The 25,290-nt window shown below is 38.2% G+C and overlaps 1 protein-coding gene across 2 annotated transcripts in view; it reads right to left on the bottom strand.

Annotated features, from left to right (window-relative positions):
• Positions 1 to 18,685, bottom strand: part of LOC131164836 (lysine-specific demethylase JMJ17) — a 69,774-nt gene extending 51,089 nt beyond the window's left edge. The window contains exons 1-6 of one of the 2 annotated variants that reach the window (XM_058122337.1): positions 17,273 to 17,453; positions 17,093 to 17,189; positions 9,344 to 9,401; positions 4,608 to 4,730; positions 4,255 to 4,312; positions 4,004 to 4,140 (exon numbers count right to left, since the gene is read on the bottom strand). In XM_058122337.1, coding sequence (XP_057978320.1) covers positions 4,004 to 4,140; positions 4,255 to 4,312; positions 4,608 to 4,730; positions 9,344 to 9,401; positions 17,093 to 17,189; positions 17,273 to 17,312 — 513 coding nt within the window. In that variant the 5' untranslated portion in view covers positions 17,313 to 17,453. Of the gene's footprint in view, positions 1 to 4,003; positions 4,141 to 4,254; positions 4,313 to 4,607; positions 4,731 to 9,343; positions 9,402 to 17,092 lie in introns of both variants that reach the window. The other variant, XM_058122336.1, reaches the window with a different exon arrangement.
• Positions 18,686 to 25,290: the final 6,605 nt, after the last annotated feature.

Below are 25,290 nucleotides of genomic sequence, written 5' to 3'. Positions count from 1 at the left end.
GGGCTAGTGACTGGAGTAAAGTCATAACAACGTAGTCATATCAGAGGATGCGGCTCAATCACCTCTTTTTCAAGGAGAGCTAATGCTTGTTGAGTATTTTGGTTCGACACTGCGTCACACCCAAAAAGAAACGAGTTGCATCTAAGTTAAACTTGGAGATGGAAGTCTTCCTTCATTTCTTGATGATGAAGATAGACCAAGCTCATGATATTATTATTCTAGGTCAAAACAAGTTGATAGGATCCCCTCTTTTATATCCCCACATCCCTCCCATGTGGCAACATGGGAACGTAAAAAGGAAATAAAAGAATGGGGTTTCTCTCGCTTTTGGCATAGGGGGGCCCAGTGGGCGGCCCCGCACGACAGGCTATTAGCTCAATGGTAGAGAGCGCCCCTGATAACTGCATCATTGTGCCTGTGTTGTGAGGCCTCTCAGCCACATGGATAGTTCAATGTGCTCATCAGCGCCTAACCCTACGATGTGGATCATCCAAGGCACAATAGCATGGTGTACTTCTCCTATTCGAACTGGGGTTTGAAACCAAACTTCACCTCAAAAGGATAAATGGGGCGATTCAGGTGAGATTCAATGTAATTCTAACTTTCTATTCACTCGTGGGATCCGGGCGGTTTGGGGGGACCATCATTGCTACACTCTTCTCGATAATCCATACATCCCTTATCAATGTATGGGCAGCTATCTCTCGAGCACAGGTTTACATTTGACCTCAATGGGAAAATCAAATGGAGCACCTAACAACGCATCTTCACAAACCAAGAGCTACGAGATTGGAGGGATAATACCATTCAAGCCGTTTTTTGCATGCTTTTCCCGGAGGTCTGGAAAAAGTCACAATCTATAATCTACAGGATTTCCTTAATCCTTTCTTCCCGAAAGGAAGAACGTGAAATTATTTTTCCTTTCCGAAGAGACCAGGAGATTGGATCTAGCCATAAGAAGGATGCTTGGTATAAATAACTCACTTCTTGGTTTTCGACACCCTCAGTCACTACGAAACGAACGCCCTCGATCAGTGCAATGGGATGTTTCTATTTATCTATCTCTAGACTCGAAATGGGGAGCAGGTTTGGAAAAGGATCTGAGAGTGTCTAGGGTTAGGCCAAGAGGGTCTCTTAACACCTTTTTTCTTCTCATCGGAGTTATTTCACAAAGACTTGTCATGGTAAGGAAGAAGGGGGGAACAAGCACACTCGGAGAGCACAATACAACGGAGAGTTGTGTGTTGTGTTCGGGAAGGATGAATTGCTTTTGAAAAGGAATCTATTGATTTTCTCCAAATTGGTTGGACCATAAGTGCGATGATTTTACTTTACAGGCGAGGTCTTGGGCTCAAGTCCAGGATGGCGCATCTACGCCAGGGAAAAGAATAGAAGAAACATTTGACTCCTTCATGCATGCTCCACTTGGCTCGGGGGGGGGTATAGCTCAATTCGTCAAGCTTCGCTCTTGCAATTGGGTCGTTGCAATTATGGGTTGGATGTCTAATTGTCCAAGCAGTAATGATAGTATCTTGTACCTGAACTGGTAGCTCACTTTTTCTAAGTAATGGGAAAGAGGACCGAAACATGCCATTGAAAGACTCTACTGACACAAAGGACAAAGATGGGCTGTCAAGAATGTAGAGGAGGTAAGATGGCAGTTGGTTAGATCTAGCATGGATCATACATGGATGGTAGTTGGAGTCAGCGACTTTCCTAGGATTTCCTCATCTAGGATACCTGGATGAGGATCAAGATACTATCTCCCTTCAACACTTGGAGCAAAATGTGGCAACAGGAAGGAAAATCCATGGACTAACCCCATTGTCTCCACCCCGTAGGAACTGTGAGATCGCCCCAAGGACGCCTTCGGCATCCACGGATCACAGACCGACCATAGAACTCTGTTCAATAAGTGGAACATATTAGTTGTCTGCTCTCAAGTTAGGCAATAAGGGTCGTAGAAGGGCAATCACTTATTCTTAAAACCAGCATTCTTAAGACCAATGAAAGAGTCAGGCGGCAAAAGGGGGAAAGCTCTCCCTTCTTGGTTCTCCTGTAGCTGGATCCTCCAGAACCACAAGAATCCTTAGTTAGAATTGGGATTCCAACCCATTGGAGAGCAGAGTACAATGAAAGTTGTAAGATGTACTCCGAGGGGGGAGTTATTGTCTATTTTTAGCCTCTATGGTAGAATCAATCGAGGACCATAGAGACGGTGGTTTACCCTGTGGCAGGTGTCAGAGGTTCAAGTCCGCTTATCTCCAACTCATGAACTTAGCCAATACAAAACTATATGATATGATATGATGGCACCAATTTTTCCCGATTGGGTAACGTTGATAAGATCCTTCCATTTAGCAACACCTTAGGAGGGCATAGCATAGCCTTAAAGTAAAAAGTTAAGGGCGAGGTTCAAACAAGGAAAGGCTTATGGTGGATACCTAGGCACCCAGAGACAATAATCCACCTAAGAGAACCATTATTATGCGTTTCTCTTAATTCTAGGCTTTAGTCTACCAAAGCCCCACTAAAAGCAATCCCTTGCCCTTACTAGAAAATAAATCAGACCCTTGGGTTTTAATACCATGGCATGCACTAGGGCTTTGACAGCAAAAGTTGAAAAATAGGCTTGATCCTTCGATTGGCCCAACTCAGAACAAATGAGTGATCCATTTTCTAAAAAACACTGTTTAAATCTTAACCCTTCACACATTGGGCCTTCTCAAGATCCAGACCCAGCTTAGATAAAAATCGAGCTCCTCCTTTAAAAAATAACTAGGCCAAGTAAAAAACAATCAACAAGTTACCTAGCCCAATCTACTTCTCCTAACCACCCCAAGAGAAACCCTAGCCACCTCTTCTACCTTTGCTACCCCAACCACAACCCTAGCCACGTTGACTGCAGGAGACAACATCTTCTTATGAGAACTAGGAGCTTCCGACACTTAACCCTTCGGTTGCAACTCTACACCCATCGAGAACACATCTGTCATTTCATGTTTGTATTTTTGTAAGCTTCATCGTGAAGATAATACATATTCTCATAAGGCAAACAGATGAGACCTAAAGTCTAAGGTCCAAAGCGGTGGTCTACGAACTCCTTACCTACTCCCTTGGCCTATTTCATTTTGAATTTTTTTTCAATCAAAAAAGAAGAGATTTGATTAAGATGAACAAGAAGTACAACAAGGAGCAAAAGAAATTTCTTTAAAATATATAAGAACAAAAAACCAAAAAAAAAAAAAAAAAAAGATGAAGAAGAAGAATCAGAACAGCACCACCAGCCAGATCACGCTGCAAATCGGAAAAAGAAACCCCTTTGAGACATCCTGCTGCAAAAGCCCACAAGGAGGTCAGATACTGAATCCAATCCCAAAGCAAAATGGATGACATTCTCTTTCCTATAAGATTCGAGCATTGCTTTTGTTTTGAATTCTTTGTCTGGCTATTAATAAATTTTCCTCATCAAAAAGAAACAGTTAAATGTGCAGGTCTTCCAACATTGGTGTAAACCTATTGTTTTTGCGATGCATTAATGTGGCTTCGTCACGTCAGAAGAAAAAGAAAAATTTGACTTTGACGCAATCGAATAGCATGACCTAATGAAAGGAGACTCAAGACAACTGAACAACTTTCTCATTCATGATTCCTTTGACCTCAATCCATAATATTTCCTGTGCACCCCTTTGCACATTAGAAATCAACCCCTTCTGTCAGACAACCTTAACTTCCTGTTCCTGGTCAATTGTGGCTGTTTCCTGGTGTTCCATAGGGCAGCTCTGCCCAGCTGGTACATTTGGAATGATCATAGCAGGAGAATAACTGATAATTCTCAACTCCTTATTTTTGTAGGCCTCATGTTATAAAATATTCAAGGGTCCAACCTGATTCCGTGAATGTTCAGTTGATCATCTTCATAAGGGATTTTTGCACACAGGGTATTTACCCTTAATGACGTTTTCACATACAAGAAAGCACGATTATTGAGAAAATATAGAACCTTTGCTACCACACAAAGAAGCTCCTCATGAGATAAAACAGCAGCTTTATGATAAAGCTGATACAGCCCCGCTCCAATCCCACCATGAGGTAGCCAGTCAGCAGGAGCAAAATTGACAGCCTCCGCACAATTTAATCCTGAAAAGACCAATGAGTACATCAGATTTTCTCTTTTCCACAGCCTCATGTGCTCCAACAATGTTACATGGTCATTTTATAGATCTCTGTGAACTTGTAAGCGGTAAAGCTCACCTAAATTGAAACCTCCATGGTAAGATCTGGGGAAGGTGATAACAAAATTTCCAGGCTCCTGGGCAGAAGCATAAGCAAATTAAATCATAGTATACAATGAATTCAGACAGGGACAAGTAATGCATTCACAGGTTAACAATCAATTTGATTGTTTTAAAAAAGTTAAAAATTTGACAGGAAAGGTTTTACATGACCATACACCAAACAAGAACATGGCCAACTAAACAAACTACATATATATATATATATATATATGCTAAATCTAATATCACTTTCAATATAGTTTTCCTGTTTATCAATCAAAAGAAGAAAAACATCTTTTGAAAGTAGAGCTCATGTTGTAGCTATCAAACCTGTAGCACGCTATAAACAGGAACGTCATTTTCTTGCAAGACAGATGGATTCAGCATGGTTATGAGCTGAAAAAGCAAATCTGGTTGCGCATCAAAAAGGTCAGGAAGGCTGTTTCGCATTACCTGCAGAAAAGTACAGATCACCAATTTGCCAGTCAACACATTCTATCGATGAGACAAACTGAATGTCAGGCATAAATGAAGCACCACCAGAGGTTTCACCCAAGACAGTGGAAACAGCATAAATGACTATTGAAGAGCCCTGATATCCCATTTTCATAGTAGAAAATATGGAACAGATTACCATTAATAGGAGCAAGCAGAACAAAAACTGAAATGCTAATCCACACACTGTCCACATCCACTTCCATCAAAAGATGCAGTGAGAAAGAAAATTTTCAAATGGCACAACAAACAATAAGGAGATATTCATCATATTTTAAGAGCTAACAGTTGCAAGCCAAATTCAACATAGTTTTGATATAGGTTTACATTGCATAATTATGAAGGATTGCTGACAAAGGGAATTGCTACAAAGGCTAGAGACATTAAGCGTGGACTTTGGCAAGAGATCAACATCTATAAATAGACCATCTACAAGCATATGCACTATCTACGAACATATGCACCGAAGACTACATGCACAGTAAAGAAAATAGTTATTTGAGTTGGCAGGTATTGCCAAGACAAGGAAGATGAAGAACATGGATTACGCCTTATCCCAAATAGTTGGTAGAAAACAAATAGCATTGACTAATCACAAAAGTGTATAATCGATAAAATGTATAATCTCTTTTTTCAGTGATCATTAATGATCAACCTTAAGTCTGGTTCTCAGCATCAAAAGGTTTGCGTCAAGGTGATCCTCCCATTCCTTGTACTCCTCCTCCTTTGTTTTAGAGTTTATGTCTTGAGAAGGATGTTTAAGGGCAAGGCTTTTAGTCTTGTAAAGGGGCTTAATTTGGGGGCAGAAAGGCGGTTTCAGTGCCTTGTCTTTCAGTTCATTTTTTTTTCAAATGGTCTGCAAATTTTTAGGTTATTTCACTTCTAAGAATTAACGTGTCAAAATCTAGTTACATAGGTTTCAGCTTGAGTTTGCAGGATATTTCTTGGAATGCTTCCTTAGTGGGTTGTAATGTGCAGGAGTGGACTCTGACTTTAGGTCCCCCTAGAGGTAATCCCCATGCTACTTCTTTTCTGGATCCTGTTGCTACAAGATTGGGTCGAAGTGTAAGTATTTCTCCTTAGGTGGTCAAATTGCTCTTATTTCGGCCCATTTGTCCGTATTCCTGTTTACTTTTTGTCTCTTTTTAGTACCCCTGTTGGTGTATCTTAGACATTAGAAAAGTTCGTTAATGGGGTAGGGACGGGTAGGAAGGATCATTTAGTTATAGTTGAGAACTTGTGTTGAAGCCTAGGTCTACAGGACGATTGGGTGTAAGAAGCTTCAAAAATACATCTCTTTAGGGAAGTGATCAAGAGTAAATAGGGCTTCATAGAAATGGACAGGGTGCTAAGGTGGGAGGGTATTTAACTCACGCTAGTCACTAGAAATTTATAACTCAGAATCATCTGACTTTCATTTCTCTAACTTGCTATAGGTTAGGTGATAGTTCTCAAATCCAGTTTTGGGAGGATTTATGGCAAGGGAATGCTCCTTCTTGTGTTGCTCTTCCATGTTCATATCACCTGTCATCCATTCATGATGATCCAAACACCAATTAGGGATAACTTTTCTACTTCTTCGAATCTTCAGCTCTTTCAAAACCCTAACTGTAGGGTGGTAGTTGTTTTGTTCTTTGAGTTCCACTTTTTATTCATGTCAGGTTCTCTTTCTATGAACAAGAAACGGTGATGACCTTGTGATTATAGTAATTTTCCTGCAAATTCTTTTATTCACTTCTCATTCAAACCCTGACTAAATTTCCTTTCCGTTTGGAAAACTTTATTTGGTAGGCCAAGGTTCCTTTAATTTTTTTTTTTTATCAGTAAAGGAAATTTATTGAAAGAGCATCAAGGGAATAACAGCCTGAAGAACAAAAAAGTCAACCACCCTAAAGGGTGCCACAAAAATCAAATAATGACACCTGTGATCATTCACTATGCAGGCTGGCAACCGCAGTAAACCACTGCTTTTGCTGGTCTGAAGCGATGATATTGAATTTTTAATAACTCTCTTGTTCTTTCCTTGCCAAACGCCCCAGAAAACTGCACGAAGAATGAGAGACAAAGAATTTCTCTTTCCCTTTGTTGCCTGAATCCCTCTCCAGGCCCAGAGCTCCCCACACCAGAGCTGGCAGTAATCCACCATAGTTCAATCAGAGTCAGCCAAATTCCAAAGATTCCTGGTCCATGAGCAATGAAGAAGGATGTGCACAACTGATTCTGCATCAGCCATGCAGAGGGGGCATCTGTTGGCGACAGACAACCCCCTTCTCTGCAAGTTGTCCAAGGTCAAGATCTTAGCTTGTGTTGCCTCCCAGGTAAGAAAGGCCACCTTTGTCCTTGCATCTGCCTTCCAAATCTGAGTACAAGGGAAGTAAGTGATGTTGGACTCCAAAGGAAAAAATCTCCCATAGAAAGATCTAACAGCGAAGACCCCCTCCTTATTTAAGATCCAAACTGAATAATTTGGTGTGTTCGGTGCTGGAAGTGTAAAGATAAGATTCCTTTAAAGTTAGCATTTGTTTGGTGCATATTGCATTATTACATATGATAAGAATTAATCACCACCTAATGTGTGTTACGTGTAAGCAGAGTAGTGAGGCTATTGCTCACCATTTCCTACACTACCTTTTGTCTGCATGTTTTTTTTTTTTTATAAAAGCAGCTAGACAGCTCCTGTAAGGCCGAGCTTAATTTCCATAGTAAAGCCATTTGGAAAACTCTTGCGCCAGCCAAAGTTGCTTTTTTGCTTGGGAGGCAACTTTGAACAAGATCCCCACTCTAAATAACCTTCAGAAAAGGGGCTTCAGTTAGCTAATATATGCTTTCTATGCAAAGAAGATGCTGAACTGCAGATCACTTATTGCTCTAGAGTCCCGGGACCAGAATATCTTTTTTGGAATCTGGCCACTGCTCTTGCTGGACAGCACTGTATCAACTGCTGAAAGTGTGGGAGACGAGATCTGGAATAGGGAGGAGGGTATTGAAAGGGCATCTCATATTGGAAGGGTATCTCTACAAATAGAGAAAGGAAAAAGGCCTTGTCCTTAATACCACTCACTATATTTTGGATTATGCGGAGAGATTTAAAGGAACAACTTCTACAACAATCCTCAAGAATAGATGACTTGCTACTCTTTCAAGCTGCTTTAGTGGCAAGTACATGCTGGACACAATTTTTTATCTCTTGGATACACTATCACACTGTTGATCCATCTCTTTGTTTTCTCTCCCTTTCTTTGTCTGTAAAAGGGTGGCACCCCCTTGGTGCCGTATTTATGAAATCTCTCTACTGATCAAACAAAACAAAATGTAGTGCAGAGGTGCATTGAGCATGCCCAAATTCTGTAAATGAGCTGTTTCTTTGGAGTTTCTATGGTTTAGAGCGTAAGGAGAGCAGCAAAGTTTTATGGTGAGATGTAAGTGGCTGGAGAGGAACTCAAGGTTCTTTTCACTTCCCCTGCATTTGCTTTGGGATAGGGTGGCGTTCTTTGCTTCATTATGGTCTTCAGTGGCTGGTGCTTTTGCAGGAGTTATTGTGACTTGCATTCACAGTGACTGGAGAGCTTTAACCTTCTGAGATATCTTTTGTTGTCTATCTTCTACTTTTTGTGGACTTCTAATCTTCTGTCCCATGTATTCTTTCTTTTCTTTAAATAGAATTTTCTTTTATCATCAAAAGAATAAAATAAAATGATTTAAACAAAAATGTGCCCCCAAAAAAAAAAAAGCTAACTTCATCAATTTGATCTCCATATCTCTGTCTAAGAACCTCAAGAAGATGAAATAAAGTTAACGAAGCAGAAGCAGAAGCAGAAGCAGAGAAGGGTATTGTGTTTAGGGGATGTAAAGTTTGTGATGCTCAGAACTAGGAACATAATCTTGCCCATGCCGAAAACAGGAAGAAGCATATTGGCTGGGATTTTTCCTCCCACAGACTGGGTTAAACTGAATACAAATGGAGGTTCTCAAGGGGGCTCAAGGTTAGCTAATGCAGCTGCAAGACTCGTTGAGAGCATGGGTTGGAGGTATTGCGCACAACTTAGGTTGTTCCTTGATCAGAGCAGAACTTTAGAGAGTTTACAATGCAAAAAACTTAATCCTGAAGTTTACTCCCACAGTGCTATGGACTATTGCTACAGATTGCAAGGACGTAATCCCAAACTCCAATAATTTGCAAGAACAGAGAGCTGTCTTGGAATTGGAAAATGAGAATAAATCATCTCTATAGAGGAGGTAACTCATGTCTTATTTTCCTTTTGGGGCTACTGCCCCTCTTTCACACCACAAAAAGAAATAAATAAATAAGCACTAACCTCATTATAAACAAAATAAACTAAAATAAACTAAACTCTTATCTTGATCCTATCCAGAAAACACTAAAAAGATTCTCAAGGAGAGGATATGAAGTCTAATAAGCAGTTAATGACCATGTTAAAAAAAATAAAAAATAAAAAAAGAGGAGAAAGAAGAAAAGCAAAAAGCTCAAAAATTTTAGTTCCAATAGTTTGAAGACAGACCTCTAAAGAGAGATGAACCTCATAAAATCTAAGATAATATGAAAAAAATACCTTTTCGAAAGCACAGGCTTGACTGCCAGGGACACTATACCAACATTTTGGCTCTCCCCTGAGAAAATATGAGCACGCAATTAGCAGAATTTTGTACATGGATAATGAAAATTTATCTATGAATTTATTGTGTGCAATCGAAGATGTATCAATGACCCCATTCCGCAAGAGGTAAAAGGATGAAATAAAATTTGAAATTGCTAGCAGAATGCAAAATATTGGAGATTCTTTTATCAATCTACAAGCAAGAAAAGTGCAAAGTACACCCCATCATCATAAGCAAGGGAGAAAAAGGAGAGCTCAAACAAATATATTCTACCAATGTCTTGAAGTCTGGGCAAGCTTAGGCATTAGGGCTTCCTTGACAGCCCAACACAAACCCATACCTCAAAATAATGAAGCACAACAATGGCACACACACATGAAAGCAAGAACATAAACTTTGAGGCTTGCCTAACACAAGAGCATGCTAAGAAAGACTGTACATTTAGACACAAGGAAGAGGAAGGAAATACAGAACCATGAAAAAGCATAGAATAGATGTCTTTCAATATCATAGAGATAGACAAAGAAGAATGTTGAGATGAAAAATGCTAATATGACAAAGAAATGCAACACTAAGGTTGATTACAGTTCCAACAAGGGGCTGCTCTTCTTCCACCATTCTTCATGCAAGTAAATGAAAATTGAGTGCATTGCCCTCAACCAGTTAAGCAATTCTAGACGGCCCATCCCCCAAAACAACAATGCCATCATCTCACCTTTAACTGCTTCTCCCTTGCTTGAGAGAATAAAGAAGTTGGGACATTCCCTACATCATTTTGAAATATAGAGCTAATTGCAAACAGGCCCATATTCTCTAAGCACGCAAATAAACTTATCAATGCAATATGAGGCATGGAATCCAAAAAATAAAACTGAAATCCAGTACCATAATTAAGATGGAGTCGATGGACTATGACTCCTCTAAGCCCCTCAGAAATCAAGGCTTTAAGGAGGAATACTAAACTAATTACCAAATTATTCTAGGGCTTTGAGTACAACGAACTTCAGCTTTTAGCTTGATTTTGATGCAATAATTTTGTTTAAAAGGTAAAGTAGGGGAAGGGCAGTTAGTAAGGTTTGAAGCTGCTCAAACATAGGGGAGATGAGCCAATAATAATATAGATCTCATTCAGAATGTTGCAATAATCAGCTGATTGAGTTGAATTTTAGGCACATTCCAAGGCATTAACAAAAAAAAATTGTTTTTCAAACCTATGCTGGACTTAAGCTGCAACCCTGATGTTTATGGTATGGCACATTGAAAAATTGAGTGAAAAAATTAAATTTTATATGAAAAACAGAAATTTGATCAAAAATGAGAGAGTTATACCATTTCCCTAACCCATTTTTTAATTATGTTCAAATTTAAAAGAGTTATTACAATTTCTCAGTTGTTTTCTATTGTGAAGTACAATTATTATCTAACAAATAAGCTTATTGCAAAACATGAAACTTTCTCAACAATTATTATCTCCTCGAAGTGGCATTTCATCAGAACTTCACACCCCTTATATGTGCCATAAACCTTGAAGCCTTAAACAAAAAAAAATGTCATCAACATTTCTAAACATCTAAATGTGCATTTATAAGAAATATCCTACTAAAAATGGTTTTAGGAAGAAAAGACGCTGAATAGAACATGGCAAATTATAGGTTGCATCCCATAATGTACAGTAAAAATTCATTCCATGGTTTCTGACATAGCACCAAAGGTAAGAGTCTAAATACAAATTGCAGCCCCACCGCAGTCATTATAAATATTGACAAATTAATCATAAATACTAGGAGTGCAAAAAAAATTAAATAAAGGAGAATTTCATTGAATAAAAAAGCAAGAATTAAAAAGCTAGAAGAAAAGGTGTCCACCAACTAAAGAAGCTACAATATCCAATATCAACTGCAAAACAGCCCCCAATCCCTTTGTGGATCAGACAACTAGATCCCTTCCCAAAAAAAATTTTTTTTTTAATCCAGAAGCTAAAGCCCAAAGAGAAGCAAGAAACACAACTCTATCCCATGGCAAAGAGGAAGAAATGACTTGATCTTTGAAGATCCCAGCGTTCCTCTCCATCCACATTGTGACAATTCCACAACATTTTCCTTTTCTTTCTTCCATCAAACAGCCAAAAAATTTCAATGGAAAATAGCAATCAAAACAGTTATAAGGACTCATGATAATCACCATAGGATCCCTCAAAGTTCAGTTTCATCTGGGGAAACCAACCACTGAGATTATGCCTACAACAAGGTCAAAACTTCAATTTCTGTAAAATTCTAGCCACTCAAACAAAAATTAACACTTGGGGGTTACCAGTTTGGGATGCAGAATCAATGCATGACAGACAAAACCACAATTGGAAGCACAAGACCCAAAATAATATTTTGAAGAAGGTAATATGAACATGAGCAAACATGAGGGAAATTTTGCCTGAAATTTTGAAAGGGATCCATGGTCGAGGAAAAAAATTTTCATAAAAAAGAAGACCCAATGATAATTGAAGTTTTGAGCATCATGACATTGAAAGAGAAACAGTAAATATTGCAAAGCTAAACAGACAACCAACACATTTGAGGTCACCCATCAATCTTTACTCTTTAGTCATTCTAGAAGCACTATTCATTTCCAACAATATAATGGTAATTAACAAAATCAAAAAGCATGGTAGTGAATTGTTGCATTTCCTTCATCGCGTCAGGTGTTAACAATGCATCTTTCACAGAAACGAATTAAAGAACTAAATAAGTAGCAACCAATTAATAGAAAGCGTAAATATACACCAATCACAAATATAAAACAGTTGCCAGATATGGAATACAACTAAGTAATGGAGCAAAAACTGAAAGAATATTTCCCCAGCTGGACACAATTTACAATGAACATAATAAAACAATTTCAATGCAACGAAAAATCAATGTTTAGAAAAGAGACATAAATTCCTACAACTAATCAGATGAAATATGGAACTTTTCCCTCCCCCGGGGGTAGCTGCAAATAGCCAAGCCAAGCTAGGTCACACAAGGCTTTGTGGACTTGAGTTTTAAAATCTAGAATATAAATATATCTAAGGTTTATATCATTATAAAAGTTCAAAGCTGCCAAATCTTCTAATTGGAGCGCTCGCCCTGACAATACTTGTCAACAATGCACCCCTTGAGCTCAAAAAAAACACCAGAAACTGCACATTCAATATGAAAAGCATTTGCGGAACCATCAGGCAAGGAGCTCCTAACATGGTGCATGGCAATGGTTATGCATTGGCCAGGGCGATGGTACCAATTATGGAAGACCATTGAGAAGACAAACAACGAACATCTTTGCGTGAGTGCAACAAAGCGGAATGTAAGCTGGCAGTAGAGGTGTGAGGCAAGGAGGATTGGCAAAGATGATTGGCAGACGGTAGGAGGCAACTTGGGCTTCACAAGGGGTGACACAGGCTGACGATGTGATGGAGTGGACCTTCATTTCACTATTGTGTTGGATCTAGGCCAATTATTAGTAATATAAGTAATCCAAGTATAAGGCTGCTCTTGTATTCCGAATGAGCCCAGGGCTCAGCCCAAATTGGTGTTAATGAGGCCCAGCATCAAATTCTTAACAGAGTCTTAGTCAGTTCTCAAGTTAAAGGTGTAGAGGCCCATCATGGTGATTTGGATAACTAAGCCCAAACTAGTTTAGAGTCAAATGGTTAATCTCAAGCCCAGCCTGTATATAAATCAAAGGATAGGCATTGCTCTTTCTTTTCGCAGTAGTTGCAGACAAGTTCCAGTTCAATCAGGAGAGAAAGGTGGGGTAAAGCTGGGTTGCCAGGAATCACATTAGAAATCAGCGTGAACTGTGAAGGGACAGTTGAGGTATGTTAAAAGGGTACAGATGTTGGGAGACAAGTTCAGATTGGAGAAGGGAATATGCAAGTAGCAGCATCAGCATCAGCTTATAGCAGTAGAGCTCTACATGGCAACAAACTGACAAAGGTCTTTCAAATAAGGGTGTGATTGTGTGAAGCTTAATCAGCTACTGAGGGAAATCAGGGGAAGGTGATGTTCAGGGAGTGACCTGATCACACAGGCACTCTCGTGGTTTTAAAATCATGATCTGCAACAAAACTCAGAATCAAGTAGAATTGTGGGAGAATCATAAAAGAACTGGTAGAAACGTAGAATCAGAATTGTAGGATCCTACTTTGTTACTTGGATTGGTTTTTTTTTTTTTTTTTGGACTTTAATAATAAGGCCCAATACATGTTTTTATTGGCCCAAAGGCCCCAAAAGATTTGCGTTTGCCCCAAAATCTCCAAAAACTGGGGCAAAATAGCTCCCAGCCTTTCATCAATGAACAGATTCAGCAGAATCTGCACCTGTCTTCCCTGGAGTTTGACACCTCAATTCTCTATTCCTCTTTGAAGTTCAGCAGCCCAGTACCTGAATTTCTCTTCTGTTCAACAACTCCACCTGGTGCCTGCTGTTTGATCAGCAGCAGCCAGCAGTCTTGGTGTTCGATCTACAGTTCTTTGGTGTTCAACAACCAGAGTTCTTGGTGTTCGACAAGAACATCTCAGTCCTCTTCACACATAGATCAGCAGCAGCAGCCAAGAAAGGAACCAAGCCAGCGGGCCCAACAGAGCTGCAAAGATATGCTTCAAAACAGATTGACTTCTCGAAAAGCTTCAAGAAAGACTCAACAATGAGCTCTGTTTTTCTCCTCCTTTTCTTGCTCTTCTTCTTTTTATTGTCTGAACTTTCTATTTTTGTTTTTAACTTCTCGTACTTACAAAGTAACTAAGTTCTTTTTAATCTTAAGATTTGCAATAAAGTTCCACATATATAATTTTTTAATATTTATTTTACATTGAAAGTATAATCTTATGATTCTCGATCCGATTCCATGATCCAATCCTGCAAACCCCTCCCAACAATCCCACTTAGGATCCCGATTCTGACAACCTTGGGCATTATGGGGATGAAGAGGATCTAGAAGATAGGTGAGGAGGTCAGGAGGAAACCCAACAGTGCTGGTAAACAAGCTTGTTTGACAAAGCCTAGCAAGGGTGATTCTCATCTAAAGGGCAATGCAGTCCAGCACTGAGATAAAATTATAAAAAATATATAATTGAACCACAAGTCAACAACTTAATCTGGAATTGCACGATAACAGAACTTTGAGAAGAAATAATGATGACAATTTAAGCTTGTTTGGCAGGGCCTAGCAAGGGTGATTCTCATCTAAAGGGCAATGCAGTCCATCACTAAAATAAAATTATAAAAATATATATAATTGAACCACAAGTCAACAACTTAATCTGGAATTGCACAATAACAGAACTTTGAGAAGAAATAATGATGGCAGTTTTTCTCTTGCAAAAAACCAAATTGATTCAAGGAGTAATTCTGGCAAGAAAGGGTGTGAGGGGAAGAACAACTCCAGTGGGAAAGAGATGGATAATGAGTAACAAGGGGAGTGTTTCTGATTGTAAGTTTAAGTGTGATAATAACATATTCATTCGTGAGTAGTGCAGTTGTACCTCGGATCTTCTTGGATTCTGTGAATCACTCTGACAAGTCTCAGACTCCCATATTGGGACTGCAAGGGAATATCTTCAAGCTAGAGGATCATAATAATGATGCAATGAATGATCAGGTTGAGAAGCACCTGGCTGGGTCCAAAATAGATGGTGATAAGGATATCAAAAAGATAAGACCTTTTTGGTAAGGTGCACTTTTCATTAATGGATCCAAGATAGGAAGAGGTTAGGTTGGATTGTGGGAATGATAAGATGAAAAAGAGACTAAGAGAGTGAGCCTATATATAATGTTCCACTAATTACAATGGGAAGGGTTTGAAAAAGGTTTTTGAATAGACTGGGTTAGACATTTTTTGTGTTTTTTTTTTTTTTTTTTTTTTGCTTTTTTTTTTTTCAGTTTTCTTTGCTGGTTTCTTGTCCTTTCTAAGGTTATAATTCTTTCCTCTTCATTTATAATTGTATACATATGTATATATATGAAATGCAGTAGTCTCAATCAATGATTTCTTCTTCAAACTGAGAAGCTTTTTCCATAGCAATATGAACTACCACTCCCAACTCCATCACTTTTTACCAATCAAAACAGAGCCTTAGCATCTCTGTTCTCTACAACACAAACAAAGCAGTCAACTGCAGGCCCCAAGCCCAGGTTGCAGGAAGATAAAAGAGTTCGCCTGATATTCTTTGCTAAGAGAACAAAGAGAAGGGAGAGAAAGGACAGACCACAGACAACAATACTTTCAAACAAACAGCAATCATTCCCACAAATCCCACCACCCTCCCTCTTTTATCAAAACCAATTATGGACCCTTAGCCTATCTATTCCCTGATGTCTACAAAAGATTCCATCAACAGCAGCCCCCAAGCCGCTCATAGCAAGTGCAAAGTTTAACTTGAACATAATTTGCAGAGAGAAGGAGAATGGAAAGACAGGCAACATACAACAAGCCTCCCAACCAGAAAATCTGCAAAGGTAAATACAACACTCACTTTGGCCCAATTCCTCCATCAATCTTGAAGCCAACAATATTAATTTCTTTTCAGTGGAGAAGCATAGAACCAAATATACATGGTTTGGCACATAAGCTCGAAATTCACATGCCTTTTCTTGTAATCTTTTGAGCTGAAGGAGAACATTGCTTCAGTAGCTATTGTTAACAGGAACATTGCTCCAATTATACAGGAGGGCTTATTGTCGGAAGATCCAACCAAGATAAGGAGTGATTATTGTCAGAATATCCAAAAAAAAAATATCAATGTCACTAATTTAACAAGAACCAATTACTCTTTGATAGTCTAATGTCTAACACAGCAAAATAGGACTTGGCAAGAGACGTTTTCAAATTATGACACTAGTTTCATCACATGGATTAAATGAGAAAGAATAATATTCTAGGAGTTTCCATCAAAAAATTGTAGGAACATAATATTCTAGGAGTTTCCATCAAAAAATTGTAGGAACATACTTCTACATCTGGAAAATAACTACTACAAAAATTTGGCTAAGTTTAGGGCTGAAGGAAATAACAAATAGCATTAAATTCTAGGCAACCCTTCAGGTCAGAATTCATCAGAATTCTTTTTGTAAATTTTGCTGATAGCTTTTCTGTAGGAAATTGTTAACCTCGTATACATCCAGCGTACATGGGTAGCTCGCCTTCAAAGCCCTTTGATGTAAAGTTATGTGCAATGTTTGTGCATCTTGTAGGATATGTTCAGATTACCATTGATCCTCAGCTCCACAACCCCCCACCCATACACATTCACATCCCCTTCTAAGGTTAGAAACTATAACCAACAAGAAGGAAGTCACACACTCTAACCAATGGGGTGGACCCCAAGGGAAACTGTTGTTCTAGATATTAATGCACTGTTATACATATTGTAATCTAATGATGTAGATCAATATCATAACACTATTCTATTTCAATATTCAATCTCATTTTAAGAGTGTTGGATAAAGTTTGGAATATAAGAGGCATGTGTCATACCTTTTCTGCTATCAACTAGAAAATTCATGCAGTAGATTTGAGGAATTTTGTCCAATGAGGAACTTTAGGCACGTCAAACATTTTTCAATAAGAGTTACATTATTCCTCAATTATAGGGATAAAACATTAAAAAGAAATCATGATTCTAGATTTTAAAAATAAGGAAAAGGCATAAAAGATAACGACATACATACCAGTGTAAATAATTCATTGAATAAAAACAATGGTCTTCAAAATGCCAGCAAAATGATGAGAACAGCATCCCAATGTACAGCCACGGCACCATAACACCTGCAATGCTATGATGAACAGCCCGAAGCATAGACCCTCGCAACTTGGGTAAGTTATTAAGATTCCATGGGCTAGCACAGTACCTATCCCATACCTCAGCCTCCACTGATTGTCGTCTTTCATCACTCACACGAGGAAAACCACTGCCATAGGCTGATGTATCCAAGTCACTGCCATACATAACTTCAACTTCGCCCACTGTTCCCTCCACAATTTCCCAAAACTTCTTCTCTATTTGCACCCGTGAGGCAGATGCAGACCCAAACCATTTCTTCTTGGCTCGGTTAGCCACACGCCTAAAAGCCTCTAGTGAGAAACATTTTCCAGGCACAAATCCAAAACTATCCTCATCAGAATTCAAGCATTCCAAGCAATACCAATTCCCAAGAGGAACCCGCTTCAAAGGCGGTGAGAGGCAATAAATGTGCCACCCCTTATTACATCTATCGCACAAAAGCATCACTTCTCCATGCAAACCACTTTGACATTGTTCGCATATCTGATCGCGCTCTTCATTTTTCTCTGCCTTACAGACTTTAACTCTCTCATTGTCAGCATTCTTTCGTCTTCTTTTGGAGCTCGGAAAATCAACTCCATGGTCATTCTTCCCCTCTCCATGCTTTCCTCTCTTAGAATTTTTGTCAGTCCCTTCATTCAACTGATTATAATAATTCTCATAGTCATATAAATGCTCTCGATACAACTGAGACAATACATGCTTCGCACACTCCGAAATCTTCCTCGTCGTCCTCACAAACCGGAAAACCTCCCCCCACCTCTTCTCTTTCACAACCTTATCATAACCCCCATACCGCTTCACTGCATTAAACAATTTGCACAAATCCAACTCCTGCCCCTCAAAAACCACCCTCTTCTTCGACTTCCTACCAGAATGGTCCTCCAAAAACCTATTATACTCTAACTCAAAAGTTTTTGAATCGCACGCAGCAGGCCGCACCTGCAACTGGTGAATGGCCTGCGTCTTTGTTGGGAATGTAAACGAATCTAAGTCGAGGGCAAAAGGAGGTTTCCAACTCTTGGGCGGAACAATCCTACAAATCCCATATGGCTCAGCTTCCGGCCTGATCTTATAAATAAACTCTAAAGGGTCCCTAAATTCCTCCTCAGTAGGGTAATAAACCGGCCCAGGAGGAATGTTCAATGACCCAGGTGAACCCACAGTTGAACTCTGCCCTAACACCCCCTTCTCCACAGCCCTAGGTCTTCCTTTCCCCATGAATACTTCAAAACAAATACACAACCCAAAAACACCATATATCTATCATTCTTCCTTTATAAATAAATAGAAAACACAGCCTCCAACTGTGATTCTATAAAGAATTCATTGAAACCAAATTCTAGGGTTTCACGCGTACCTCTGCGGAGAAAGAGAAAAAGGAAAGCTTCAGAGCTGTGGATTGAGCTTTGATGACGATTGACTCGGCTTTATTGTTTGATTTTTTTTCCCCCATTGACGGAGTCCTTTCCCAGTGAGAGAGTATAAAGGCAGATTTTGATAAATGAAGAAGTTATAGGTTGCGATTTGCGATCGTGTTAAAATTGGCATTATATCTTAGGGTCCAATATTAGCCAATATTACGAATCTACCCAGCATCCTTTTTCGTCGTCATTGCGTTCCTTCATCTCTTCGGTTCCTTTCCGCCGTATTTATCGCGGCGAGGACTGCTTCGAATCTTGTTCCGGTCTGCGATGCCCACGTACTTTTCCAATCGAAGGCGATGGCGCGTCCTGGGAACCGGAATCGATGGCTCTTGTTTGAACGTGACGGCACGCACTCCTGGGAGCGTGCGATTTCCCGCTCGCCGGGACGAAACCGTCAATGGGGCAATGCCTCAAAATCGGCACTCGCCGGCTTATCAGGGTGCGGCAGACGTGGACTTAACTGTGTGGATCACCGAAATGGACGGCTGTGATTAGTCGGTTTGAGTGGGGACCAGTGAGTAAGGTACTTAACGGTTTTTGTTATTTATTGACAAAAGGCTAACTGAAAATGGCATTTTAAGAATAAAAAATAAACAAAAACAGAATGTCGACAGTACATGGCAGGAATATGACGTGGCATGGCCTTTTTTGGACAGGTGGAAATGATCTATCCCCAAAAATATGTAATGTATGATCTATCTCACATAAAGGCAAGCAAATATTGAATGTATTCCGAAGTTATTTGATGTTTTCAAAATTAGAATAAACTTGATATATAATTAAGATTTTGTGTGATAATATTTACTAAGTATTGACTTCAAAAATAATTGAAAAAATAATAATTACTTTAATTGTCAATGAACAAAAAAAGTTATTATGTAATTGCATAATGAAATAAATATTGTTGGATATTGTATCTTTTCACTTATCTCCTCCATTTGAGAGTATAGATTTCAAGCCTTGAATTTATATTTGTGAATTTAAACGAAATTTAATATAGTTTTATACAAAATTTTATCTAAAATTATACAAATCAAACTTCAAAACTTAAAATTTATGCTCATAAATGGAGGGTTAAAGTTTATTATAATTGGAGGTTTTGTTCATTTAGGGCAAGTGGACCTGTCATTTAAACCTAATGGGAGCATGCTTGGGTGGTGCGATCCTATGTGGTACCATTGTACCAAGGTGTAGTGTCTTTATATTGCATACGATCCTATGTACTAGTTGTGCGCACTTTTTTCTTAACTTTATATATTTACTTTCAAAAAATAATTATGTGAAAAAATAAATTCAAGATAAAGGCAATAAAGGGTATGTAAGCTCGATTATAGTAGCAGTAATGATTAATTATAACGGCATTTTGAAGTAATTATGGGTGATTATAAGAGTTTTTCAAATTATTCATGTGTAGTAATAGGATTGCTTTGGGTAGTTTGAAAATCAAACATTATAAAGGGAATCCCTTTTATAGTAGTAAATATACATTATTATAGCTCCGTGTAAAACCTCCAATGCATTTTTTGTTGATACTTGTGTCCGTTATCTATCTCGTGTAAGGACACATAAATATTCAATTTCTCATTAGTTGTTTGATATTTTCAAAATTGGAACAAATTTGAAACGTAATTGAGATTTGATGTGATAACATTTTTGGACAATACTAAATCCAAAAAATGTTTAGAATAATAAACCTATCAAGTGTGTTGAGGATTGTGGCTCATACGGTACAATATGATGCTATAAGTTAAGGTAAAGCATCAATATACCATTATATGAGAGTATTTTATGCTTGAAATCCTAAAATAGTTTCGTTGACAAAATATTGAAAATTGCATAGAGGCTTTGTTGACGAAGGCATACTATCGAACCACGTAAACTATTGAGCTCTTTTCATTTGGTGAATTTTCATTTTCTATCAAATTGTCGTTTGTGCGAATAATAGTATGGTGTATTTCATAGTAACTAACTTCAAAATCAACTCATAACTTTGGACAAGCAGCATCATAAAGTCGAGGTCGAAGAGTTGCCCCTACCCTACTAACAATTGAACGACCAAGTGTATAACCGAGTTCGAAAAAAATTGTCCAAGCTAGGCAAATAAATTTGAATGAGGATAGTTATGGAGGTATGATTAATTTAAAGGCATGTGAAATGCAATTTGAGACACGTATGGTATGATGGTAAAACCCACTTGAACAACCTTTAGAGAATCAAGCTATGTCCTAAAGGGAGACAGAATCCGCACAAGGACTTCTGGAAACTTATATGTGAATGGAAGATTATTAGAAATTACATCATGTGAGAGCTATCCCTCGTTGAAAAATCGAGAAAGAATGAATGGCTTGTATACATGGATTGGCCTAAAACCCAATGGCATAAGCTTCTGAGTAAGTAAATGCTCACTTATATTTATCACTCCTGAAACCCCTAGCTCTATCAAGGTGTATCATAGCACTAGGTTTGTGCTATGATTTTATAATGTTTGCATCGTGATGGCGATAAAAATGAATGAGGCGAAGACCAAGTTTAGCAATGTAGATGGGAAAGGAAACTTCAATATATGATAAATTGAGAAGCAATTAGAGAAGATGGGCAAATATGATCATGTTACATTCAATATCATCTAATTTTATTGTATTTGACATAATGTGGAAAAATGATACAAAATTGAAGAGCCCCAAAATAAATGATGTATCTTTTCTATGCTAAAAGGAGAAGAATAAATCAACCCAATAATCAATGTAGTCAAAATTTCAATCATTTGCTTCTAGTGGATGTGAATATCGAGCTGAAGATAATGCATTGATGTTTTTATATCATCTTTCTCTTTTGTTTTAGCACTTGGTTACAACACTACTCAATGGGAAGTTCACCCTAGGTTATAAAAACATTTATATAGTTTTTTAATTCAAATAAAGACAGTACTAGGAAACTCAATAAAAAGAATTTAGAAAAAAGGGTTTGGTAGCCAAAGTAAAAAAAAAGAGTGGGAGATCCAAGGATAGCCAAAGTAAAAAAATAGGAGTGGGAGATCTAAAGATAAGTTTAAGTAGAATAGTAAGTTAAATTTTAACTCAAGGGTTAAAAACACTAAGTGCACACCAACCAACTCTACAAGTATGGTGATAGATAATAAAAAGCTTTTTGTTGATTGCTTCAAGCAATAATTATTTTTTATGATACCTTAACTATGGATTCTACTCAATCATTTCATTGTTGTCTATAAAGGTGTGATTTAGAGTCTTACTATAAAAGTTAGAATATTTGGAGGTACGGTCATAACACACTACAGAATGCTAGACATATAATTGAAAAAGAACATGCTTTCTCTTGGTTACTTAGGAAATACTTTACTAGGACTTTTAACAGCTCAAGGTTGTGGAACGTAAAGGTGTCAAAGTGTTATACAATTGCCACAAAGGGTAAACAATTAGATAACAATTTGTATTTGCTATTGGTTAGTGCAATATGTGGGTAATGTTACAAAACATAGTTAGCACTATGTTTTGGCATATATAACAAGAATATATGAGTTGACCATGGTTTCATGGAACTTTAGAAGAAGAAATTGTTAAAGGGTTGAAGTAGGGTGGATTTTGTATTGTCTTTTGGCTAAATGGTGGAAGTAAAATTCAAGTTGTCATCCTAAAAGAACAAAATCATCATTATAGACTGTGTTCATGCTAACGTTTGGGTGTCTGCCACGTTACCTACTAGGAATGGAGTTCTGTACTTTATTAGTTTCTTCGATGATTACTCTAAGAGGCTCTAGATTTACTTCATGAAGGAAAAGTCAGTAGTATTCTTCAAATACAAGTTGTAGGAACCCGAACCCATAAAAGAAAATAAAAATAAATAAAAGAGAAAGAAAACAAGGCAATGGGTTTGGTACAGGCCAAACCGTCGATGATTTCATAGAACTCGAAAAAACCGTCGATGATTTCAGCAGGGCACGATTTGGTAAGACCAAATCGTCAACGATTTCAACCATCGAGAGGTGCTGCGAAAGAAACAAGGAGAAAAATGGTTTGGTTGAAGGCCAAATCGTCGACGGTTTCAGGAAAATCGTCGACGGTTTCAAGAAAATCGTCGACGGTTTCAAGAAAACCGTCAACGGTTTTGTGCAGGCCAACTTTTCTATAAATAGCACTTAAAGTCATTTTTTATTCCATTTTCTCATTTCCCTCCACTTCCGTCCGCTAGGGTTTCGTCTCCTTGGGTCTCTCTCTCTCTCTCTCTCTCTCTCTCTCTCTCTCTCTCTCTCTCTCTCTCTCTCTCTCTCTCCTAAGGCCTCCTAAGGCTCCGACAAGTCCCCCGATCATTTCCTTCTTCCTCCTCAGCTTGCCGGCAACCTTCTCCTCGTGTCGGGAACCTGGGATTTGTTCTACGGAGCGTGGTAGGCTGTTTTCAGGATTAGGTAAGGGGAATAAATTATGTCAATTTGTTTTCTAAATTGAACCGATTGAATTGAGAATATGGATACAGAAATACTATCTATGATTTTCTGAATTATCCAGGCATATGGAAATGACAAGTTTTGGTTATATATATTTGGGGAAAACCAAAGTGAGTAGGGTTGATCATCTCATTTTTCTTATTAAATCGGTATTTTGAGTTGAATAAAAAAATATAAAATGGTCGGACCTAGTTTTCAACAAAAATATATTTTTCTCAAGCAGTTTAATATATTATGATCTATTAGTCAAAAATCGTGTGGTATGAGATTTATTTATATTTTACTGCACAATTGAATTTGAGTATTTTTATGGTATTATACAGTGAAAATGTGATTTGTACTTATTTATGGGAATACTGGAAATGCGGTGAAAATTGTAAAATGTGATATAACAGCTAAATGCTAAGTTTGATATGGCGGCTGAATGTCGAGTTTTGATACAACAGTTGAATGTCGAGTTTTGATATGACATGTTTTATATTGAATTACGAAAATGAGATTATATTACAGTTTTTATTACTTAAATTGCATTATAAGGTTTAGGAACCCTGAGGACCAAATGTGATGAGAGCACAGTACCGTTGCTAGTGAATGAGTTAGTGCAGCCACACGGTAATGAGACGTGTAGGCCTTTAGACAGTCGATTTGGTTGCGAAGAGTTGTTGTACCCCTTTGGAGTCTGAACCAGACTAGGTATGCAAATCGGACTAACGGACGAAATTCTCTGACTTAGCCTAGTGGTAGGCCAGTCATGGCTAAGTTTAGTCTTCGGACCGCACAACCCGATCATGGGGGTTTATACACGATGATGTTGTTTGTCCAAAAGGGAGTTTCTTCTACTCATATATGTGAATTTATGTAAATGATACTATTTACTGAGCTTATTATATTGTGAAGAAAATGTATATTTCCAATTGTATAGGTGTGAGTTATATTATATAAATGTTATATTTGTCGGCTAAAGTAAATTAAAAATGTGACTAATTTCACCGAAACTCATGTTAGCCACACACTAATAATAATTTATTCCACCTTACCGAAAAGTGTCTCACCCTAGTAAATATATCAACTTTTCAGGGTCTACAGGAAATCTAGTCTAAGAGCTCCAGGGCAGTACCTAGACAAGCTAGCTAAGAATGAGTGTTGGTAGGACCCTATTTTGTCATATTTAGTTGCTTTTGGTCATTCTGGGTTGTAATGTATTTTGGAAGATATTGGTACAAAGGTCAAGGGTTAGTACTCTGGTGTGTATGATATTAGAAGAGCATTTTGCTTCTGTTGTTCGTTTGTTTAAATTAATTATGATATGGTATTATCCAAGACCCTACTGGGCCTATGGATGTTGCAGTATGGTATCAGATGTATCATATGATGATATTATTTTATGTTTATTATGAAATATTCGAGGGATCATTACAATTGTGGTATCAAAGCCTAGGTTGCTAGGTTATGCAGACTTTAGAGGATAATACTACCAGAGTATAGGAACGAGTGGTGATAAGAGTGGGAATGGGTAGTCTAAGTGTTACGAGTAGGTAAGGTATAGGATGGATAGTGAAGGTACTTAAGATTTTGGTGTTTTGTCTTATTGCCTAGAGATAGAAGTCCCTTAACGGTCTTTTGTGGTTTTCTTAAGGCGATGGTCTTAGAAAAATCATGGCAAACCATCGACGGTTTTGTTTCTAAGCAGTGAGGCCGAACTTTGGATTGAGAGTCTGGAGGGCAAATGGTTTATCTGTGTGGGAATGGTTCATCATGGAACTTTATAGTTTTAGTTAATTAGTTGTACTGGTTTTGTTTCGACAATAGGATTCTCAGAAAATTATTCGTTACCCTATTTTTAGGATGGATCATAGAGATAAGGGCATACACGTCTGAGGAAATAATAATTTGGAGGTTTCCAGCGAGGAGGATATAGATAACTCTGCGGTGTTGTGGGGTTTAGCCCGATAGGTTATGGGGGAGATCTGGCTGGACTCCAGAGGATAGGATTACCCACCTATAAATTGGGGTTGCACCATTGACCAATTCACCCGTATGAATCCACTGGCATTTGTAGTAGGAGCGAACCCAATCGTGGCTAAGGATTGGGTTCAGGAGATTGAAGAGCTTCTAGTTGTTCTACATTGCACCGATGAGCAGAGGTTGCAGTATGCCACTTTCAAGTTAATTGGGGAGGCTAAGCGATGGTGGAGAGCA

Source organism: Malania oleifera, chromosome 9, assembly GCF_029873635.1.
Source record: "Malania oleifera isolate guangnan ecotype guangnan chromosome 9, ASM2987363v1, whole genome shotgun sequence".
NCBI lineage: Eukaryota > Viridiplantae > Streptophyta > Magnoliopsida > Santalales > Ximeniaceae > Malania > Malania oleifera.
The sequence above is the reverse complement of the archived record's forward strand: the minus strand, read 5'-3'. Positions and strand labels throughout refer to the sequence as shown.